Source organism: Cibotium barometz, chromosome 12 (genome assembly GCF_041138505.1).
Source record: "Cibotium barometz isolate CiBa-2024 chromosome 12, ASM4113850v1, whole genome shotgun sequence".
Lineage (NCBI taxonomy): Eukaryota > Viridiplantae > Streptophyta > Polypodiopsida > Cyatheales > Cibotiaceae > Cibotium > Cibotium barometz.
This window is the reverse complement of record NC_141057.1, coordinates 29,597,531-29,616,898: the sequence shown is the minus strand read 5'-3', so window position 1 is coordinate 29,616,898 and position 19,368 is coordinate 29,597,531. Positions and strand designations below refer to the sequence as shown.

General features: G+C 46.8%; 1 protein-coding gene across 4 annotated transcripts in view; it reads left to right on the top strand.

Moving 5' to 3' along the window:
- LOC147633268 (protein CNGC15b-like) overlaps positions 1 to 19,368 on the top strand; it is a 57,709-nt gene that overhangs the window by 29,498 nt on the left and 8,843 nt on the right. For 2 of the 4 annotated variants that reach the window (XM_086806299.1, XM_086806298.1), the window contains exons 3-4: positions 314 to 526; positions 1,699 to 1,964. In XM_086806299.1, the coding sequence (XP_086662425.1) occupies positions 314 to 526; positions 1,699 to 1,964 (479 nt within the window). Of the gene's footprint in view, positions 1 to 313; positions 527 to 1,698; positions 2,004 to 19,368 lie in introns of all 4 variants that reach the window. The other 2 variants (XM_086806297.1, XM_086806296.1) reach the window with 1 other exon arrangement.

Sequence of the window (19,368 nt, the reverse complement as noted above, 5' to 3'; positions counted from 1 at the left end):
TGTTGCTGCACTGTGGTAACTGCCAGGTTCTTTGATAATTGAGCAGTGCCTAATGTTGTGCTTTTACTTGTCAAATGGGGGTTCTTTCCTCAAAAATCTCAACATATTGTGTACCTTGAAGGGTCCAGTTTTGTAATTATGTGGCCATATGCAGATGTTGTTGATCGATCTTAGTAGCAAGTTTGTGGCTATGCAATTTAAAAGTTTCCTGCTTGCGGCGTCAATAAAGCATTGAAAGATGGTATAAGACCCCAAGGCACACCTGCCCTCCCACACACAAACCAAGTTGCTAATTAGTTGTTTTTTGTTGTAGGTGGTTATTTGGATAATCGTTCCATATTCAAGGGGGCCAACTGCATATCAAACAAAGAATGCCCTCCGTTTCATAGTGTTTCTCCAGTATATTCCAAGGTTGTATTTGATCTTTCCATTGATATCACAAATTGTGAAGACCACGGGTGTGGTCACAGAAACCGCTTGGGCAGGTGCTGCATACAATCTGGTCCTTTACATTCTTGCTAGCCATGTAAGTTCTCTCATGTTTGTGCCATGGATGGTTCATTTCATTGGTTTCTAAAAATGCAAGCTTTCTCATAGAGTTTCAAACATGTGAAAGTTTTTCAAGAAAGAAAAACCAGGAGGAAGGGGGGAGAGGAGGGGGGGGGGGGGGGGGGGGCAGCGGACGACATACTTGTGCAACATGGATGAATGAAATCAGTCCTAATTGCGCTTATCCTAAGTACACATAATTCCACACCCGTATCCCACATTTGAGGACTATCTTCACAATGCTTGTAATCCTTGATCAAGGCTACTGGTCGGGGGAAGGTGTTAACAAAGATGATTAATGCAGTGCAAGGCTTAACAGAAACATAAGCACACACCAATAACCGTCAACTACTTCCACTATAACTCTATCACTAAACAAAGCAAACAATGTATGTACATAGCGTGTCAAATGACTCAAGGCTGAAGGGCACTACCACGCCAGCTGCTGAGTCCATGAGGAGCATATGGACGGACATCATACACACCCTCTTTGGCCAGCGGGAGAAGCTTTGAGGCAGCTATGAGTGTATGCAAAAGTGCTGAGAGGATTTTCTGCAGATTTGGAGCAGTGGTCCTTTCCTCTTAGGGTGAGAGAAGGTTACTTGGCATTACAGGCCACCTGTTTGGCTGTTCCCCCCTCCCCCCATTATATGAGATAGCCTTCCCCGGAGAGGGTCTAGCAAGCAAAGAAGAGCTCCTCTCAATCTCCAGTTGTTTTTCTTGTCTCCCATGATTGAGACTGGGTCATGTACTTAGCCGATTCCGCTGCATTTTTGGTAACTAATGGAAAGATATTTTCTTTTGTTTTTGTTTTTTTTGTTTTTTTTGTTTTTTTGTTTTGTTTTGTTTTGTTTTGTTTTTTTGGTCTCTAGGAGTGGCAAAAGACTGTCTATTGGCATTGCCCCTATTTCCTAATGAGCCTTGTGACATGTGATGTGGCCTCTGCTTTAAAGCTGAAGAAGTTTAAAAAATACTTCTCATTGTGTGTCAGGGTGTGCATGTACGTGTGTGTGTGCAAGCAAGCATGCACATGCTCATGTAGGTATCTGCATGGTTGTGTGTGTGCGTGCTCATGTGTTTTGCTGATCTCTTTTGAAATATCTCTATTACTGATCTCTTGAATTGTGCTGACATTTTTATTTTGAACAGTTTATTGGAGCATGTTGGTATTTGTTGGCAATCGAACGCAAAGATACATGTTGGCGTGAGCAGTGTAAAAACAATAGTGCCACACCAGGAAACCTAAACTGCAATTATGACTATCTTTATTGTGATGCTGCACAAGCTTCTCAAAGACAAGCTTGGTATAAGATCACGGACGTCTTTACAAATTGTGATGGCTCCTCAATTTTTAATTTTGGAATCTACGAGGTTGCATATGATAAAAACATCGTTGCCTCCAAGTTTATGAACAAGTACGTGTTTTGTCTGTGGTTTGGTCTGCAGCAGTTGAGGTAAGAAAAGCTGCCTGCTTTGCAAAAATTAAAGCTAAATACCATGCCATAGATTGCTGACCTATGTTTAGGTCCTGCTTTTGTAAAAAGGCAGGTCTTAGCAGTTTATCATATTTTCTTAGCAAAAAATCTATAGAAGTTAGATTATTATTATTATTCTTTTTTTTTTCGTGAAATGGTGTTTTATATTATATGTAAAAATGTACATCAGCCACATGGCTCACACAGAACCTATGGCCCCAAAAAAAACCCCCACAAAAGATCCTCTAAAGGATCATGATCATGCAAACCTGTACACTAATAAGAAAGCCTCCTAGCCAAATAAGCATCCCAAATAAAAGCATCAAAGATGAGCCAGCCGAGCCGTCGTAGACCATAACGAAATAACATTTGCATCCAGTAGCTGAGCTGAGAGAAGAGAATAAAACTGCCAAAGCAACAAACCGCAGATACGTAGAATGTGCCCATGTATTCCAGACAAGGAATCAAAGATGAACCCATTCCGTGTAGTCCAAATATGCCAAAGTCCTGTCCATCTAAGGAAATGGAATGTCACAAGGTGACTGTCCGAAGTAATGACTTGAGGACAAATCCCAAATATCCACTGATGAGCCGAAACAGTAGACCTCTCTACTGCCTCCCAAACGCGAGAGACAAAAGACCAAATCTGACGGGCCACTGGACAACTCATGAACATATGCATAACTGTTTCAGTGCATGTCGTGCAGAAGAAGCAAGAGGCCAATGTAATTTTACGACGGCTGAGCTGATCCCGTGTAGGTAACCCTCCCACCAACATCCTCCAAATGAAAACCTTACCTTGGTAAGGGAGTTTTCTGCCAACCACGCATAAGAGTATTCTCTCTCTCTCTCTCTCTCTCTCTCTCTCTCTCTCTCTCTCTCTCTCTCCGATATAGTGGATCTTGTGGACCCTCCACGAGCTGCTTTGGATCTACCTCGCCCGAGAGAAGTTACCTCGGACCGAGTCCCGCACTCCAGCGTGCCGACGCCCCGGCTCCCCTGTCGGCCACGATCACCTCATCAGCTCCAGATCCAGGACATGCTCCACCGCCATCGAGCTACCTTTCCACATGACAAAGCTGAGGGAGACCTCTCGGCCATACTCATTAGCCCCATGCTTGATATTTTGGAGAGTGGTATACCATCTACTCGGAGGTGATGTTGCTCTCATGTTTCTATGTTCTTAGTATTCCATGATGAGTTTCCATGGACAGTTTTGTATCACCCCAATGAGATAGCTATGTTTATGTTTTCTTTCTATTTTATTTTCCATTCCATGATGAGATATGCCATGGACATTATTGTATCACTTTGGTCTCGTAGGCCCATTGGGTCTTTAGTAGACGCTTAATATATCTTTCTTTCTTTCTTTCCAGGCTTTCCGTGGACGATAATACATCATCATCATCACACACACACACATGCACTTACATCATCATCATCATCATCATCATCATCACATGACACACACACATTTTGTGTTTTAGTGAAACCACTGTCTCATTAGAAAAAACAACATCCAGACTTGTCCCAAAGTGGGGCAGCTACTACTTAGTTCAGAAACAGTGGGAAAACTCTTCTAGTTGCTGCTGAAAGGAAAGCTCTTTGATTTCACGAGAATCTCGGAGGGATTGTAAAAGGGCTCTCTGGGAGTAAGCAAAGAGTTGAACAGAATCTCTAGAGAAGAGTAGCTGATTCTGAGCATTGATAGATGGTCCACAATGCCTAGAAACTAGTCCAATCAAGAAAGTCTCTATAAGCTGGTAGTGGAGGAGAAAGGCAACCAAAAAGCCAAAACATTTGTCCGAAATGCCTCCAAGGAAAACCAGCCTAGAGTGTTAGAATGATCATCTCTAGCCCAGTTTGATCCCTTTTATGCCCTCCTTAAGAGTCCTTAGAGGGAGGTGCAACACCTTTGCCTTTGTTAAGCAGCCCCCCTCTCTGTCCTGATCAATGACTATAGGCACTAGCTCATCCTAGGTAATGGTTTCTGTCCGTCCTGAGTTAAGAAGTGAAGAATAGAAGCTCTCAAATTTTGGGGGCAATTGAGCAAGTAGCGGGATGGCCATATCCTCAGCGGAAATCTCCTTCCCGCACCCGAAAATCTCGGATCACAATGATCCCAGTTTGTTGATGTGATCCTGCATGAAAGTGGAATCAGTGGGTGAAAGCTTCAACATTTGAAGCTCTAGGGAAACTCTTTTCATGGGTGTCTTCAGGTCGTAGATGTCAGAGAGTTTCTTCCAAGCAACATGTGCATGGGTATCTTGTTTGATGTGAGTGATGATTGAGGGTTGAGAGTTCAGAAGGATGAATGACCGAGCACAGGCATTAAGCCGATCCCATGTGTAAGGGTAGCCCTCGTTTTGTCAGAATATGCAGCGGAGATGAAGACAAAATCTGAAAACTCAAGAGCAAGTGCACTGCAGAAAAACACAGCAATAGAGAAGGAGAGAGAGAGGCATGTAACTCTGCTATATATACACAAGAAAATCCCGGGAACTGAATACAACATGTGTGGGGGCAAGGGGCCATTTTATATGGCCCCTATGAGCCATTCGGCCAGCCCAAAAAGCAGCCGACAGGAGCAAAAAAACTCACGACCTGCTCATGTCTCCAATCGGCCAGAAAAGACTCAATCGGCTAGCACACAGATGGAGACGTGGACCAGCAGGGGCAGTTAGCCAGCATCCAGGACACCCAGACCAGCAGTCGGCCAGTGTCTGGATCAGCCAGGAGCCATAGAACAGCCTGTCACACCTAGTAAAAATAGGGAAAAATATGGAGAGTGGGGAAAAATGAGAAAACACCTAAATCGGGCGGGCACACCCACAACAGAGGCCCTGGTGTAAATATACAGACAGGAGATGACTGCTAACACCCCCTCTCAGCTCTTGGATGTGGAACCAACCCCAGGGAGCTAGAGTGCCGCCGGAGCATAGCCTGAGGTAGAGACTTCGTGAAGAGGTCCGCCACATTGTCCTCTGTCGAACAATAAAGAAGCAAGATGTCACCAGCCAAGATCTTTTCACGTACAAAGTGATATTGTATCTCTATGTGCTTGGTCTGGGCATGGAAGACCGGGTTCCGAGCAATAGCTATACAGCTGTGGTTATCGCACTGGATGACTGTGGGCTCCTTCTGTGGAAACCCAATCTCGCCAAGCAACCTCCGTAGCCACACAACCTCGCAAGCAGCACCACAAGCAGCCCGGTACTCTGCATCTGTCGATGATAAGGCAATAGTTGGTTGCCTCTTATTGCTCCATGAAACCGCTCTTGAGCCGAGGGTAAAACTGTAGCCTGATGTAGATCTCCTCGTGTCTGGATCTCCTCCCCAATCTGAGTCACTCCATGCGTGGAGTCTGACTCCATCCATCAATTCCCCTCCTGTGTAAAAGAGTCCAAGATCCTTCGCATGCTGCAGATACCACAAGATACGCAATCTTGCCTCCCAAAGAGTCCTCTGCAAACATGAGCTCAACAACCTCATCAGGAAGCTTCTGTCCAATCTGGTATGCATCAACCAAATCAATGAACCATTTTGCTTCCGAGTCAAGGAGGCATCATACTGCTCACAAGGATCAACAACTGTTACGGTGGGATGCCAAGTTCTGGAAACCTGCTGAAGACCACTCAAGGCCTTCGGAAACCTGTAACCAACCCCCTTTGAATCTAGAACCACAAAGCCGGGAGAATGTGCAACATCCACCTCCTTCTGCAAGTAATCAACTGTCACCTGCCTAGCCTTCCGATAGGTCCCCGTGGAAAGAACTTCCTCAACTACAAGAGTTTCTCTATCCCGAATGCTACGAGACATCAGAGCATAGGTTACCTGTAAAGTTTCCTTTGACTGACGAACACAAGAACTACCAACATCTGTACTGGAAAGTTCCTGCCAACTGCTGCCATCAATTGGTAAGCTATCCACCATCTGGTCCCGAAAAGCCTGCACCTGCAGCGCATCCACACTTAAGTGGCCATTACCAGACTGCCACTCATCACAAAACTGAGGACCTGGGAGAGAGAGTGCTGAAAGTTTGTAACCTCCATCCTCCACTCCGCCTTCCCAAACTATCTGCCTGTTGCCTTGTCCTGGAGAGCAACAAAATGCTCATCAAACTCCACCCGTACGCGAGTGTTGCAAACCTAATGCATTGACAACAGATGAAAACCAAGTGATGGAACATACAACACTTCGGAGGAATGCTTCCCCCCTCTGCCATTGGGAACTATCTCCAACTTGCCCTCACTATGAACTGGAATAGTGGATGTATCCCCAGTAAGAATGTGACCAGAATACCTACAGAGATCCTGTACAGCCGAACGAGGAGGAGTCATGTGCCTGGAAGCACCACTGTCTAGAATCCACTCCCGAGTATCCGTAGCGGAGAGTCTTTCAACCTCCTCCCTGCACGAAGAAAATGAAACATCGGTGTCCATCACCTCCAGGTGCACAAAAAGCTGGAGTCTTCACGGTTGCTACTGAGGATTCTGCACCCTTCTCGGTGCTCTGCTTGGGACACTGCCTCCAATAGTGGCCTTTCTTGCCATAATCATTACAGGTCCTCTTTGCCTTGAGTTTCTCGCGGTCTGAGTCGGACTTCTTCTCAGAAGACTTCTCTGGTGAAGCCTTCCCTTTGCCCTTGTTGTTACGGCCTTTCAACCGTTGACCAGTTAAGGCCTCCGAACCTCCGCCTTGTGGAGGGTTCGAGAATCTTTCCTCACGGTCCAAGACCATGGGCACAAGCTCCTCCCATGTGATGGTGGTGAGCCTGCCACTGGTAATCAACGAAGAGTAAAATGCTGAGTACTGAGAGGGCAAATGTAACAGCAACGATATCTCTCCCAGCCTGGAGAACTTCCTGCTGAAGAGCCTGTAGCTTGTTGATGTGCTCTTGCATCGTCAACGACTTTGCAGGATTCATCACCCGCATCTGTACTTCCAAGGAGATCCTCTTCATGGGCGATACCCTGTTATATAGAGAAGCCAAATGCTGCCATATACCTTTGGCCAGCGTCATATGCGTGATATGATTGATTACCAACGGTGTGCAGTTGAGGAAAATGAAAGAACAGACCCTGGCATTGACACGATCCCACAACTGTGTTTGTGCCTTACGTTCCTTCCGAATCGAGGGTGACTCCCCTTCCTCTGGCTTTGGAACCCCAACAACAATGAAATCAGCAAGGTCGTAAGACTCCAAAATAGATTCCATCATTACCTTCCATATGCCGTAGTTGTTCCCGTCCAACTGACGGTCCACTGGGAACGTGGGGAGTGTCGGGATCTTCACGTGCCTCTGAGCCATCTCAAGTAAATCTGCCATTGCGAGGGTGTAACTGAAAAAGGGTGGGTGGGTGGTAAAAAAGAAGAACTTAAACCTACAAGTGGCTGTCCAGCAAATCAGCCCCCTTCCTCTTGCTTCTCCTCTCCACCAATCAGCAACACAACAGCCCCACAACAGAGGCCCTGGTGTAAATATACAGACAGGAGATGACTGCTAACAGTTTCCTCATCCTCTTCGGTGTTCAGGTTAGGCCGGAGGACTGGGCGAGTGATGAACTCCAGAAGATTGTATATCTCCAAGACCGCTTCCACCATGGCTTTCATGTCGTAGTTTGTGCCATCCAACTTTGCATCTGTAGGAAAAGTCGAAAGGTGGGTATTTGAACTGCCAGAGGTTGAATGAGTGCCTTGATGTACCCCCTTTGAAAAACATAGACACCAAAACAGCCCCCGAGCGGCTCTCTGCACTTGTAGGGAGGGTGGGCGGGATATAATGTGAGTAGAGAGGAAAAAAAAATGCATATCTGCCCCTATGTCTGTCAATGTATTGTTGCCACTGGTGTACTATCAACCTTTCGCATGTGAATCGTGCGGACGAGACGGATTGTATGCTCAAAAAAGGGGATGTCGGGGGAATCCTTATGGGCGAAGGGATCGTGCCACTCAACTTGCTTGGATCCCACTGCAATCAGCGGTGGTATAATCTCTCTCTGGCCACTTTGGCCCAGGGAGGGTTGACATACCTTCTGTGGTCGTGAAATCCCATCACTCTCACTCTCTATAAAGGGTAGTTGATTGAGGTACTCTATCGAGAGAGGGGGGGCGGGGGCCATGGGAAAGGGGAGGGGGGGGAGCTCAATCTATCCTCTGCATAGTTGTTTGCGGGACACGTACCGCACCATAGGCATGTTAAAAAACGACACGAAGCGAAATGAGAAGCATAGGACGAGACCGAAACATTTTTCTTTTCAAGGTCTTTTCGCACCAGCCGTACGAAACTCTACGGACGTTTCGTATCGTTCGGCACAATACGTTTCCAAAACGTTTTTGTCGAAAAAAACTAACCATTTTTCTGCCCTTTTTTTATTTTGGCTATTTTTTCTAGCTGTTTGGGGCGTGGGCCTTGGCTCCCTTATATAAGCTGTCTCTCAAGCTCTAGTGACTAGTCTCTCTCAAGCTCTCTCTCTCTCTCTCTCTCAACTTTCAAGCTCTAGTCTCTCCCTCTCTCAAGCTCTCCATCCCAAGTCCCACCCTCTAGGACCTAGGCTCTCCCGATCTCTCTCTCTCTCTCTATTTGGCAATAAGGTCCGGAGGAAAGGAAACGCATGAGGCTTTTGCCTTATATTCCACCACAAGCGAGAAACCTATCGGTAATTCCGGGTCATGGAAATGGACGTGCAACTTTTGCGGGAAGAGTTACACAAGTAGTGCCATGAGGCTCCTTGCACACGTGTCCAAGTTTGGGGGGGAAGTTGCGCTGTGCAAGGAGATTCCTCAAGAAATTGCGGATGGTATAGTGAAGAAGTACTCGCTCATCCGCAACCAAGGCAAATGTGGACGTGGAGGAGCTTCCATGTCCAGTACCTCCGCGTTTGTGAGTCCTTGCCTGCTGCATCCGGCTCTAGCTCCGGCTCCACCTCGGCCGGTTCCAACTTCCAATCAAAGAGTGCAAGGGGAGAGAGCTCTCCGTCAATGATGCAAACCGCAATCGGTACAATTATAAACAACCTCACATATGTGAAGGCAAAGATGAAAGCTGTGAATGAGGAGATTGCGCGCACGGTCATTGATTGCAATCTCTCCTTCCATGTGCTTAAGGTCCCACAATGGCACAAGATGGTGAAGGCCATTGCGGAGGTGGGGCCATCCCATGGCGATTGACATGGTATCATCTACCATGAGATGCACACCATTGCGTTTGATGACGAGAGGCAAAGGATCAATGACAAACTCACACTCGTGTGCGAAGGATGGGCGGAGTATGGTTGCTTTATTCTCTCTCCGATGGATGGAGTGATCAGAAGAAGAGGGGTATCATGAATATCCTTGTTTCATGCACTCTCGGCACATACTTCTTATGTGCCATGGATACCGGAAAGGCGAGGCAAAGAACATTGGGCGACTTTATCTATCATCATATCCGGCAAGCCATCATAGAGGTGAAATTTGAATGACGAGTCTGTGCATTCCGATTTAAGTTTTAACTCTCGAGTCTCTAGTATCTATGTTCAAGCTTCTAAAGAATATCATGACTCATTGCATTTGTCATTGTGTTACATGTAGGTCGGGCACGAAAATGTCATTCAAGTCATCATAGACAATGCATCCGATTGCCGCAAAATGGGACACTTGGTAGAGGCGGAGTTCCCATCCATTGTATGGACTCCTTGCACCTCCCATTGTCTAGACCTACTCATGGAGGATGTAGAGTGGGTGAAGAGGGTGGCCGCACAAGGCCTATCAATTGTGAATTTCTTCACAAAGAAGGTGAAGGTACTCGCTATGTTTTGCGAGCAAAGTCCCTTGGAGCTTAAGAAGCCCTCTTCCACGTGGTTTGCCTACATGTGGCTTCTCTTGGAGCGGCTATATGACGTGCAACTGAAGCTCCAGATGACCATGGTCTCCCTAGATTTCATCGCATGGCTAAGAGAAGAGACGAGGACTAGTGCGGATGAGGCCGGAGCTATGCATGAGAGAGTCCTTTTGGCGTGATGCGCATGCCATTGTCATTGTAGTGTCTCCCTTGTATAGGGGTTTTGCGCATGACCAACATGGAGGGCTCCACATTGGGGCTACTCACCCACTTCATGCGAGAGGCCCTAGTTGAGATTCGTGCAACCATCGTGCTTGATGAGGAGGACCCCGACATTCCTATGGAGGGGATTAGGTAAACCCAGGCCCCATGGGCCATCTCGATTCTCCTCTTGCTCTTTCTTTTTTCTCATTGTCAAATCTCTTTCTTTTTCCTTAATACTTAATACTTGTTAACCTTAAAGTGGCCTTTTTGCATTCTAGGAATCCCACTAAGCCTCCACCTACTCCATGACGCGATTCACTTGTGGTGCTTGTGGAGAGGAGGTAGCGGTGGATGCATAGACCTATCCTTGGTCTTGCGGCCTTGTTGTATCCTGCCTACAAAGTACCAAGGCTCTTCTTTGATGAGGAGCTACTTTTCGATCGAGATGTCTACTTGCCAACAAAGAGACTTTCCGTTCGCGAGCAAAGAGAGTTCCTCCAAGAACTCATTCGGTACAATGTTCAGAGGGGAGCCGCTTTCACGAACCCACTTTATTGGAGTAGGGAGTCGATGATCTGGCCACTTTTCCATGGTCTTGCGGCCTTGTTGCATCCCGCCTACAAAGTACCGAGGCTCTTCGCTAATGAGAAGCTACTTTTCGATTGGGATGTCTACTTGCCAAAGATACTTTCCGTCCATGAGCAAAAAGAGTCCCTCCAAGAGCTCATTCGGTACAATGATCAGAATGGAGCCACTTTTATGAACCCACTTTGCTCGAGTATGGACTTTTTTGGTGGGAGTCATTTGGTTATCAAATGGCCCACGTACAAAAAGTGGCTTTGAGAGTCTCGTCACAGGTGACTATTGAATAGTCAAGAGTCAACTTTCAAGACTTTTAACTTTATACTTTAGATTAGTAACTAGTTCTTACATTCTAACTCTCTTATTTTCTCATAGGATTGCTCTTTGAGGGCTTGTGAGAGGAACTGGAGTTCCTTCTTACTCATATACACAAAGATACGCAATCGTTTGAGCACCATGCAGTTAGAGGGGCTTGTATATTGCCGCGCTAACATGTGCATGGTGGTGAAGATGCATGACATGGAGATCTCTAAACATGTAGAGATCTTCAAAGTTCAAAGTTCGATTTATGATTCATAGCATGTCGTGAGTGATGAGTCGTGACTAATAATTTATAAATGTTTGCTTTTAGGTGAATGTCGACTAGTTTAAGTTGACAGTGGACACTCTTCCTAAGAGTGTCCACAAGGAGCAAGGTCCAGATGAGGAGGCTATATATGTCGAGCTTTACAGGGAGCTAGAGGAGGTTGACCGTCGAGATTCTCGTACTCGTAGAGGTTGTGCAGTTAAAGGTGGCACACGAGTAGGAAGGCACAGATGCATTGTTCGGCGCCCTACTTCGACCAGTCCAATGGCTACATATGTGTAACACGCGGAAGCTCTGGGGGTCTTCTTTCAGCCCTAAACACCACTGAGAACATGTTGATGCAAAAACGCAGACAGAAGGGAGAGTAGAGAGAGAGAGAAATGCTGGAAATTCAGTATATTTCTGATGGCACAAAAAGGTACCTACAATCTAGAGCCCTTGGCTGCCTTCTTGAAAAGGTGAACATCACCAAAACTACTCCTAACATCGACCCAACTCCTAAAGAGTTGAATGATTACAATGGTGAGGAAACTTGCTATTTATAGGCTCTTTGGAACATTGGGATGCTGGCCGGCTGCTGGTCGGCCAGCCGACTGGCTTCTTTTTATCCATAATTCAGCGCCGTGTGGTCCTCATACAGCCGACAGCTGTTCTCTGCTCCTGACAGCCTCCAATGCAGCCGACAGTCTCTTGTCTCAGCCTCTCCAAGTCCAACACTGCCAAACAACACTCTGTGCTTCGTCTTTTGGTTCTAATGCTCTTTTTCTTGGCTGCCCCTTTTGGATTAGCTCTGAGAATGTCCATGGCATTTCATGCACATGACATCCCCCTTTGCTAAACTTGATGACGGGATTCCAACTTGTTCTTGGATGACTGTCATCATCCCACTCTATTCCGAAGTCCCTTTGTCATCCATCCATCTCTGGCAACCCTTTTCACTGAAAACCTGGCCCGGTCTCCAAAACCACTCTGATTCTGAACAATATCTATGCATCTGTTCCATCCAGTCCCCAATCCAATTTTGTCCTCCCTTGGGACCGTTGCCTGAGAACCTATTTGGCTCACAGGACTGCCATCCCCTTTGGCTTTGTGGAACACCACCAACACACCTCTTGGGAGCTCTTCCCGTTCCTGTGTTCCTTGCCTTGGGCTTCTTACCTTGGACTTGTACACCATCATATGGGAGTGAATCAGTGTTTAGCTTTGCTGAGCCTGATGCTTTGATACCAATGTAACACGCGGAAGCTCTGGGGGTCTTCTTTCAGCCCTAAACACCACTGAGAACATCTTGATGCAAAAACGCAGATAGAAGGGAGAGTAGAGAGAGAGAGAGAGAAATGTTGGAAATTCAATATATTTCTGATGGTACAAAAAGGTACCTACAATCTACAGCCCTTGGCTGCCTTCTTGAAAAGGTGAACATCACCAAAACTACTCCTAACTTGGACCCAACTTCTAAAGAGTTGAATGATTACAATGATGAGCAAACTTGCTATTTATAGGCTCTTTGAAACATTGGGATGCTGGCCGACTGGCTTCTTTTTATCCATAATTCAGAGCCGTTTGGTCCTCATGCAGCTGACGGTAGTTCTCTGCTCCCGACAGCCTCCAACGCAGCCGACAGTCTCTTGCTCAGCCTCTCCAAGTCCAACATTGCCAAACAGCACTCTGTGCTCCGTCTTCTGGTTCTCATGCTCTTTTTCTTGGCTGCCCCTTCTGGATTAGCTCTGAGAATGTCCGTGGCATTTTATGCACATGACAATATGTGAGGTGTGGCTCGACTTCGAGGAGCTCTTTCGCAACTGTTGCCGAAGAAGAGGATGCTCCTATTGCAGACATTAGAGAGCCCAACTACGATGACGAGAGAAATGTCCTTAGTAAGGGCAGTTTGGGGTTGGCCTTTGATGATGGGAGCACCTCTAGCGAGGGCATTCCTTCCTCTAGTGATTCCTTTGATGAGGAGGACTAAAGTCTAAGAGTCTAGACATTTTTGTACTTAGTGTTGTGACTAGTCACTACACTTTTTTGTATTTACTATTGTAGGCCGTGGGTCATAGCTCTTATTTATGGCATGCCGCACGCATATGTCCACCATTCATGACTCTTTGTACTAGTGTTTTAACTTGTTTCTAGTTTATGACAACTTCTCCAGACTTTGCACCTCTAAATGTGTACAAATATCTATTTTTCAAGTGTTTCAAAGTGGATCGTACCTCAATTGAACTTATTTTTTGAAAATTAAAAGTTTTGTACAGGTACCGTTTTTTCGTACCTTCGTTTCAGACTTGACAACAATGTTCTTGTGGCCCAATAGAAAAGCTCATAAGGGTGCCTTCATCTGAACTATGGACTGCTATCAGAATATCATGTCTAGTAAAAACCCCCACACACTCAAGGGGGATGCGGGTAGGGACTAGTGCGAGCCATTCCAGAGGGATGGAAGAGTCATGTTGAAGGTGAGCCTGTCTCTGCCTTAGATCCCAATGAGGCTCTGCTCTTGGGCATTTGGTGGGAGCTGCCTAGAGGTGAACCACTCTCCAAGAGACTGGGCCGGTCCCTCGCTCAATGCCCCCAAGAGATGTGAGGATAGGTACCTAGCATGTGGCCACTAGAAAGGGTAATCAAGGGGTTCCCTAAGCACTCACAATTTCTGCAAGTTGCTAGTTTTCCATAATCTTTTTTCTTCCAAGCTTATAGTGTAGTAAATCTAGAAGCTTTTTTTTTGTTTATTTAGTTAGATGGTTTATTTTTTCTATGATACAATTACTTTATGGATATATTGTAACATTTCTTCTCTCATAGACCCTTTGGCCTTTTGTAGACGTTTATATATGTGTGTTAACTATTTGATTAACATGGCTACATCGACCACTTCGTCGGCTTATCTTCGAACGACCTAGGGAAACTTAACACTCTTTCGTGTCTGCGAAGCTCGCACAGGAAGAGCCCTAGGCATCGATGGTTAGGGAAGTGGGCCAAAGCCCTCATGGAACAAACAATGAAACCTCTTGCGGATCTCATAGTATATTGGGCAAAGACATATGTAATGCTCCTTTGTCTCAACCTCTGTGGCATAATCGGCAGATCCTTTCCTCCTTGGGTCTCCGTATGAGCTCCCTGGCTGTGAAGACACGCAACTCTCCTTGTCTCCACTCTGAGGTGGTGGGATGAAACTTGTATTTGGCCAATTGCAATCCGCATGACATGGGATGTGTGAACACTCAAGGAGCCCGGCTGCTGGATGAATCCATCCTCAGTGGGCTTGAAGAAGCAATCTAAGTAGAAATACATCTTCGATGGGAGCTCGGAAGGTGTGATCCATGTGCAGTGGGTGTAGAGGCTGAGAAGATCTAACTAGATAACCTGGTGGTGTCCTCATGAGAGAGCTAGACTAAAGGGGTGGGAGGTGGTCCATGTGGAGCCCATATCCTGAGAACCAAGTGGAAACTCGGGCATACCATACTCCAAGGTGGTCCTCTAGTGCCGGCTGTCTCGAGGGCTCCAAGGCAAGCCTTGGGTACTTGTGGGGATCCATATGACTGATGCAATGGAGATATGTGACTGTCTAGAAGAGTGCATCCACTACCATCAGGGTTGCAGCAAACTCTACCTGGATGTGGGACTGATGGTTTGGTGCGAATCATACGGGAAAACATCATGACCTGGGGTCTCTCAACTTGTTGCCAATCCTCATCGGATAAGTCTAGCAACCAGAAGGTTGCTCCATACATCAAGGCTGGTGTGATGAGGGTGTCAAAAAGCCAACCCTTTGTCTTGGGCTCCTGGAAATATGCCTAGAAGTACTACTGCTTGAGTAAGCCTAAGACTGCAGACCCCCATGTCATTTTGGCATGTGCTACGGGAACCATGGTGAAGTGTGGGCCACTGAAAGTGACACCAAGGTAGACATAGGATTAGACAATCTTCACAGGATCCCCTTTGTATGTGAAGCTCAATCTGAATGTGAAGGGGCGGGAGGTATTGAAGACCATTACCTCGGTTTTACCAGGGTTAACAAGGTCCCGCTGAGTGCAAAAAACCTGTAAGGCATCCAAATGTCTTTGAAGCCCCTCGACTGAATTTGAAAGGACAATGTCATCTGCATAAAGTAGTAGGGGGATCAAAATGCCTGCCATTGTGGGACCAGCCCTGCCTAATCTGTCAATGAAGCTTGAGATCTCATCAATGTAGAGGCCAAAAAGAGTGGGTGATAGAGGGCAGCCTTGTTTCACCTCAATAGTGTTGAAAATCTCTTCCGATGTACCTCCTAGGACTCTCACTTGTGTGGTGACGGACTCATAGAGGGTGAAACCATGTTAGATGGGACTTCTATCTCCTGTAGACACTGTAGGAGGCGGGCTTGGGCTACAGTATTAAAAGCTTTGTGGAAATCTACAAAGCGGTAGTAAATCCTCTGATGTCGTGCTCTACCCTCCTCGATGATGGAACGAAGGGTGAAGATGTGGTCAAGGGTAGGGTAGCTCCTCCCAAAGCCTGCATGTCCTGAGGCTTTGCATCCTTGTCTCTCTACGAATGAATTGAGCTTTGCCTCTAGAACCGATCCATAGAGTTTGACCAACGTGTGGCCAATCATGATATCCTATAATCATTAGGATCAAGTGGGTCTCCGTCTTTGAGGACGGGGGTGATGGTGTAAGCGGATCAAGTGGGTGGAAATCCTTCACAAAGGGCTCTATTGAACATGTAGGCTAGTAAGGGCGCCAAGGTATGATCGGCAACTCGGCAGTGAGTCCCTTGTGATTCTGGGTTGTAGTCTACGGATGGCCTTGAGGAACATGCCCTTTGTGAAGAAGGTGGAAGTGATCTGGTGGTGGGGCTGATGGAAGCATGCATAGGAGTGCCATGTGTCCGGGTAGGTGATAGGTGTGTGGGGGGGGAGGGGGGGTGGGGGCAGTGTTCTTCCAAGCCTCGTTGCAGTTTGGCCCTAAGAAGAGTCGGTATACCTTATCCTATTTCTGAGCATAGAACTCCCGTTTCTTGCATTGGGTGAGGCGTAGATAAATCCGTTGCATTGGTGCTTCGTGATTTCCCCAATCTGTACCTCATGCTTAAGATGGGAGCGTGTGGCTCGGCATTTGTCATCATACCAACAGTACTGCGGCATGGAACCGCAAGGTGGCTGTGTGTTAGACCGCTGCCGTGTGCAGGTGAAAGAAGTGGTGGCAGATGTGTGGAGAATGGTAGTGAGCTGTGATGTGAGCACGGGTAGGGGGACAATAGGATGGAGGTGGCGGTAGATGTGGCCAAAGTAAACAGGATCAACAAGCTCCTGATCAAAATGAACCTAGGTGTAATGTGAGATGGGGGGTGGTGGCGGGACGGGGGGTCTGGTGCAAGTAAGAGTGAAAGAGAGGTCACAGTGCTGGTACCACTTGAGTAAGGGAAGGAGGTGAGGGCGTCGGAGGAGGGCTATCAGGACATCCAGCTATAGATAACAAGACCATGTGCAGCTCCCAGCTCTAGGAAATGTCTTCCATACACCTTGACGTCCTCTCAGTCCTGTGAGATGATCTCTGTAACCCCGTGCCAGTGATGTCCATAGCTCTTGTAGTCTGATAGGGTCGTTCAGATCAAGTAGTAGGACCTGGTGGCTCCCTGTTCTGGCGTTGAAGCCCCTGAGCAAGGCTTCTTTCCCCAGCTGTGAGAACCCCATAATATCGCCATATAATGGTAAGTACAGTGACTGGCTATGCTGTGCAGCGTAAGGGGGGTGGCTCGGTGCAAAATAACACACAACAATGTGGATGAGTGTCCGGGGTAAGTTGTAGCCACATCCAAATATACCATGCATCTTCGTCCTTCTGGACAATGCTAAGAATTTGTCGGATGTGGGGTCTAAAAAGGACAGCTCCCCTCCTGAGCCACGTGCTCCTCCTGATGTGCGGGTTTCGCCTAAACCCGGCTATGTATGGCTTATAAGCTCCTCTCAGGACTCTGATGAGTCTTTGTATAGAAAATGACATCCTTGCCTGTGTGTGTGTGAGAGAGAGAGAGAGAGAGAGAGAGAGAGAGAGAGAGAGAGTGTGTGTGTAATATCAACCTCTACAAAAGACCAAAGGGTCTATGAGACCACAAAGTGATACTATACTACTAGTGTGTGTGATGGATATTCTCGATATTTTTAGATCTCAATTGCCCTAGAGGATCAGAGAAAAACCACCTTTATTACCCACTGGGGATGTTTTTCTTACAGGGTTATGACTTTTGGGCTGACAAATGCCCTTGCAACCTTTCAGAGGTTTACGAATCTGGTCTTTGAGCCCTATGTGGGATCTTTCAGAGTTTTTATTGATGATTTCTGTATTTATAGTGGTAGATGGATTCATTGTGAGAAGCTGGAGTTGGCTTTGAAGAGACTTGATGATTTGGGTGGCCAACTAAATCCAGATAAGTGTCATTTGGCTCAAGCTAAGGTAACTCTTCTTGGCCATATGGTATCGGAGAATGGGATTGAAGTTGATCTAGAGAAAGTGAAAGCTTTGTTGCTATTGGAGGCTCCTCAAGATGTGAAGCAGCCGCTGACTTTTACTCACAAGGTAAGATATCTTGCTAGGTTCATCTTTCTTTTGTCTAAGGCTTTATATCCATTGCTGGAGGCATCCCAAAGGGATCCATTTAGTTGGCAAGCCAAAGAGGAAGAGGTCTTTTTTGCAATTAAAGGAGATTTTGAGTACTTCATCGGTGGTCATACCTCCTGACTGGAGTAGAGAGTTCTTTGTGAACCCTAGTGTGGGTGAGGATGCTGTGGGTGCAATGCTGTTGCAGCAGGGGAAGGAACATCCTTTTTTTTTTTCTGGGAAAAAGATCCTTCAATTAGTTAAAAAGAAAACAACCAAATACCACCACGAAGGGCTAAATACAAACTCGCCTCATATAAGGGCGGGAAACAAGTGATCATAAGGGGGAGAGATTGTAACCAACCCGGCAAATGGGAGTAGACTCCGTTGGACACCCACACACGTAATAGCACAACTTAAATTTCACAATATGAATGGATCGCCAGCAGCTGCCCGATAATATGGGGAGCAAGAGTCGCCTGTTGAGTAGCTTGCTTGTGCGCAAGCAAGAGAGAAGGTCGCCTGTGAGCACAGCTGCCTGCGGGCAAGAGAAGGGAGACCTGTGCGCAGCCGCCTGCGGGCAAGAGAAGGGAGGCCTAGCGAAGGTGGCCGGGCCACATACAGCTGGCCGACTCACCCTTTGCATGGGGGGCGGCCAGTTTGAAGGCTTCCAAGGGGGGGGTGGTTAGGTGACCATGCACCACCACCACACATGGTTAAGGGAGGGCTTCTCTCCCCACCATGGCCCAAGTGTGGGTGCCCATAATGGGTGCCCACCCTAGAAAAGGGCAACATGAGGTATTGGGGAGGCCGCCCACTCATTAATGAGTGTGAACCTACAACCTTATAAAAGACAAAGGTTAGAAATAATGCCATAAAATAAACAAATGGAATACACTTACCACTTTTTCACACGCAACAAAACTCGTCAGAAGACAGAGAAAACTTCACGACTTACTGGCAGGCGTCCCTGCTCAAGTGGCACGTCAAACAGGCAAACACAAGAATACAAGTCACACGAAAACAGTTCCAAGCATGCAAAACATGAATTCATGTGCAAACTGTATCATGGACATATCTCCTGTTCATGGAACAAGTACTAGACATTCCTGTCGGGCACAATGATTGCACGACAGAAAGTATAAATCCCGGTCTTCCTATGGAGTGACAGTCCCATAGGTAAGACATAGATCCAGGCACGAGCCTCCCTATGGAGTGACAGTCCCATAGGCAAGACACGGCACAAATACTGGCTCTACCAGCGTGACAATCCCATGGATAGAACACAGTCCAGGTCATACACGGGTGGCACCAGTTTGGCTCCCGTCCATACGACACCATCCTGCTAACACACGGGTGGCACCAGTCTCACTTCTGTCCATGTTATGCAAAATACTGGCCCGTTCACATGAGACACCGGCCTGGCCTCAAGTGAACAAGACACATATCTGGAGATGGACCAAATGGTCGGCCAATTGGTGACATCCCCTCGGGCTTCTAAAGAGTTGTCCTCAACTGAAAAACCTCAAGATATGCCTGCAACAATTGTGGGTAGTCAACAAAATAATCCTG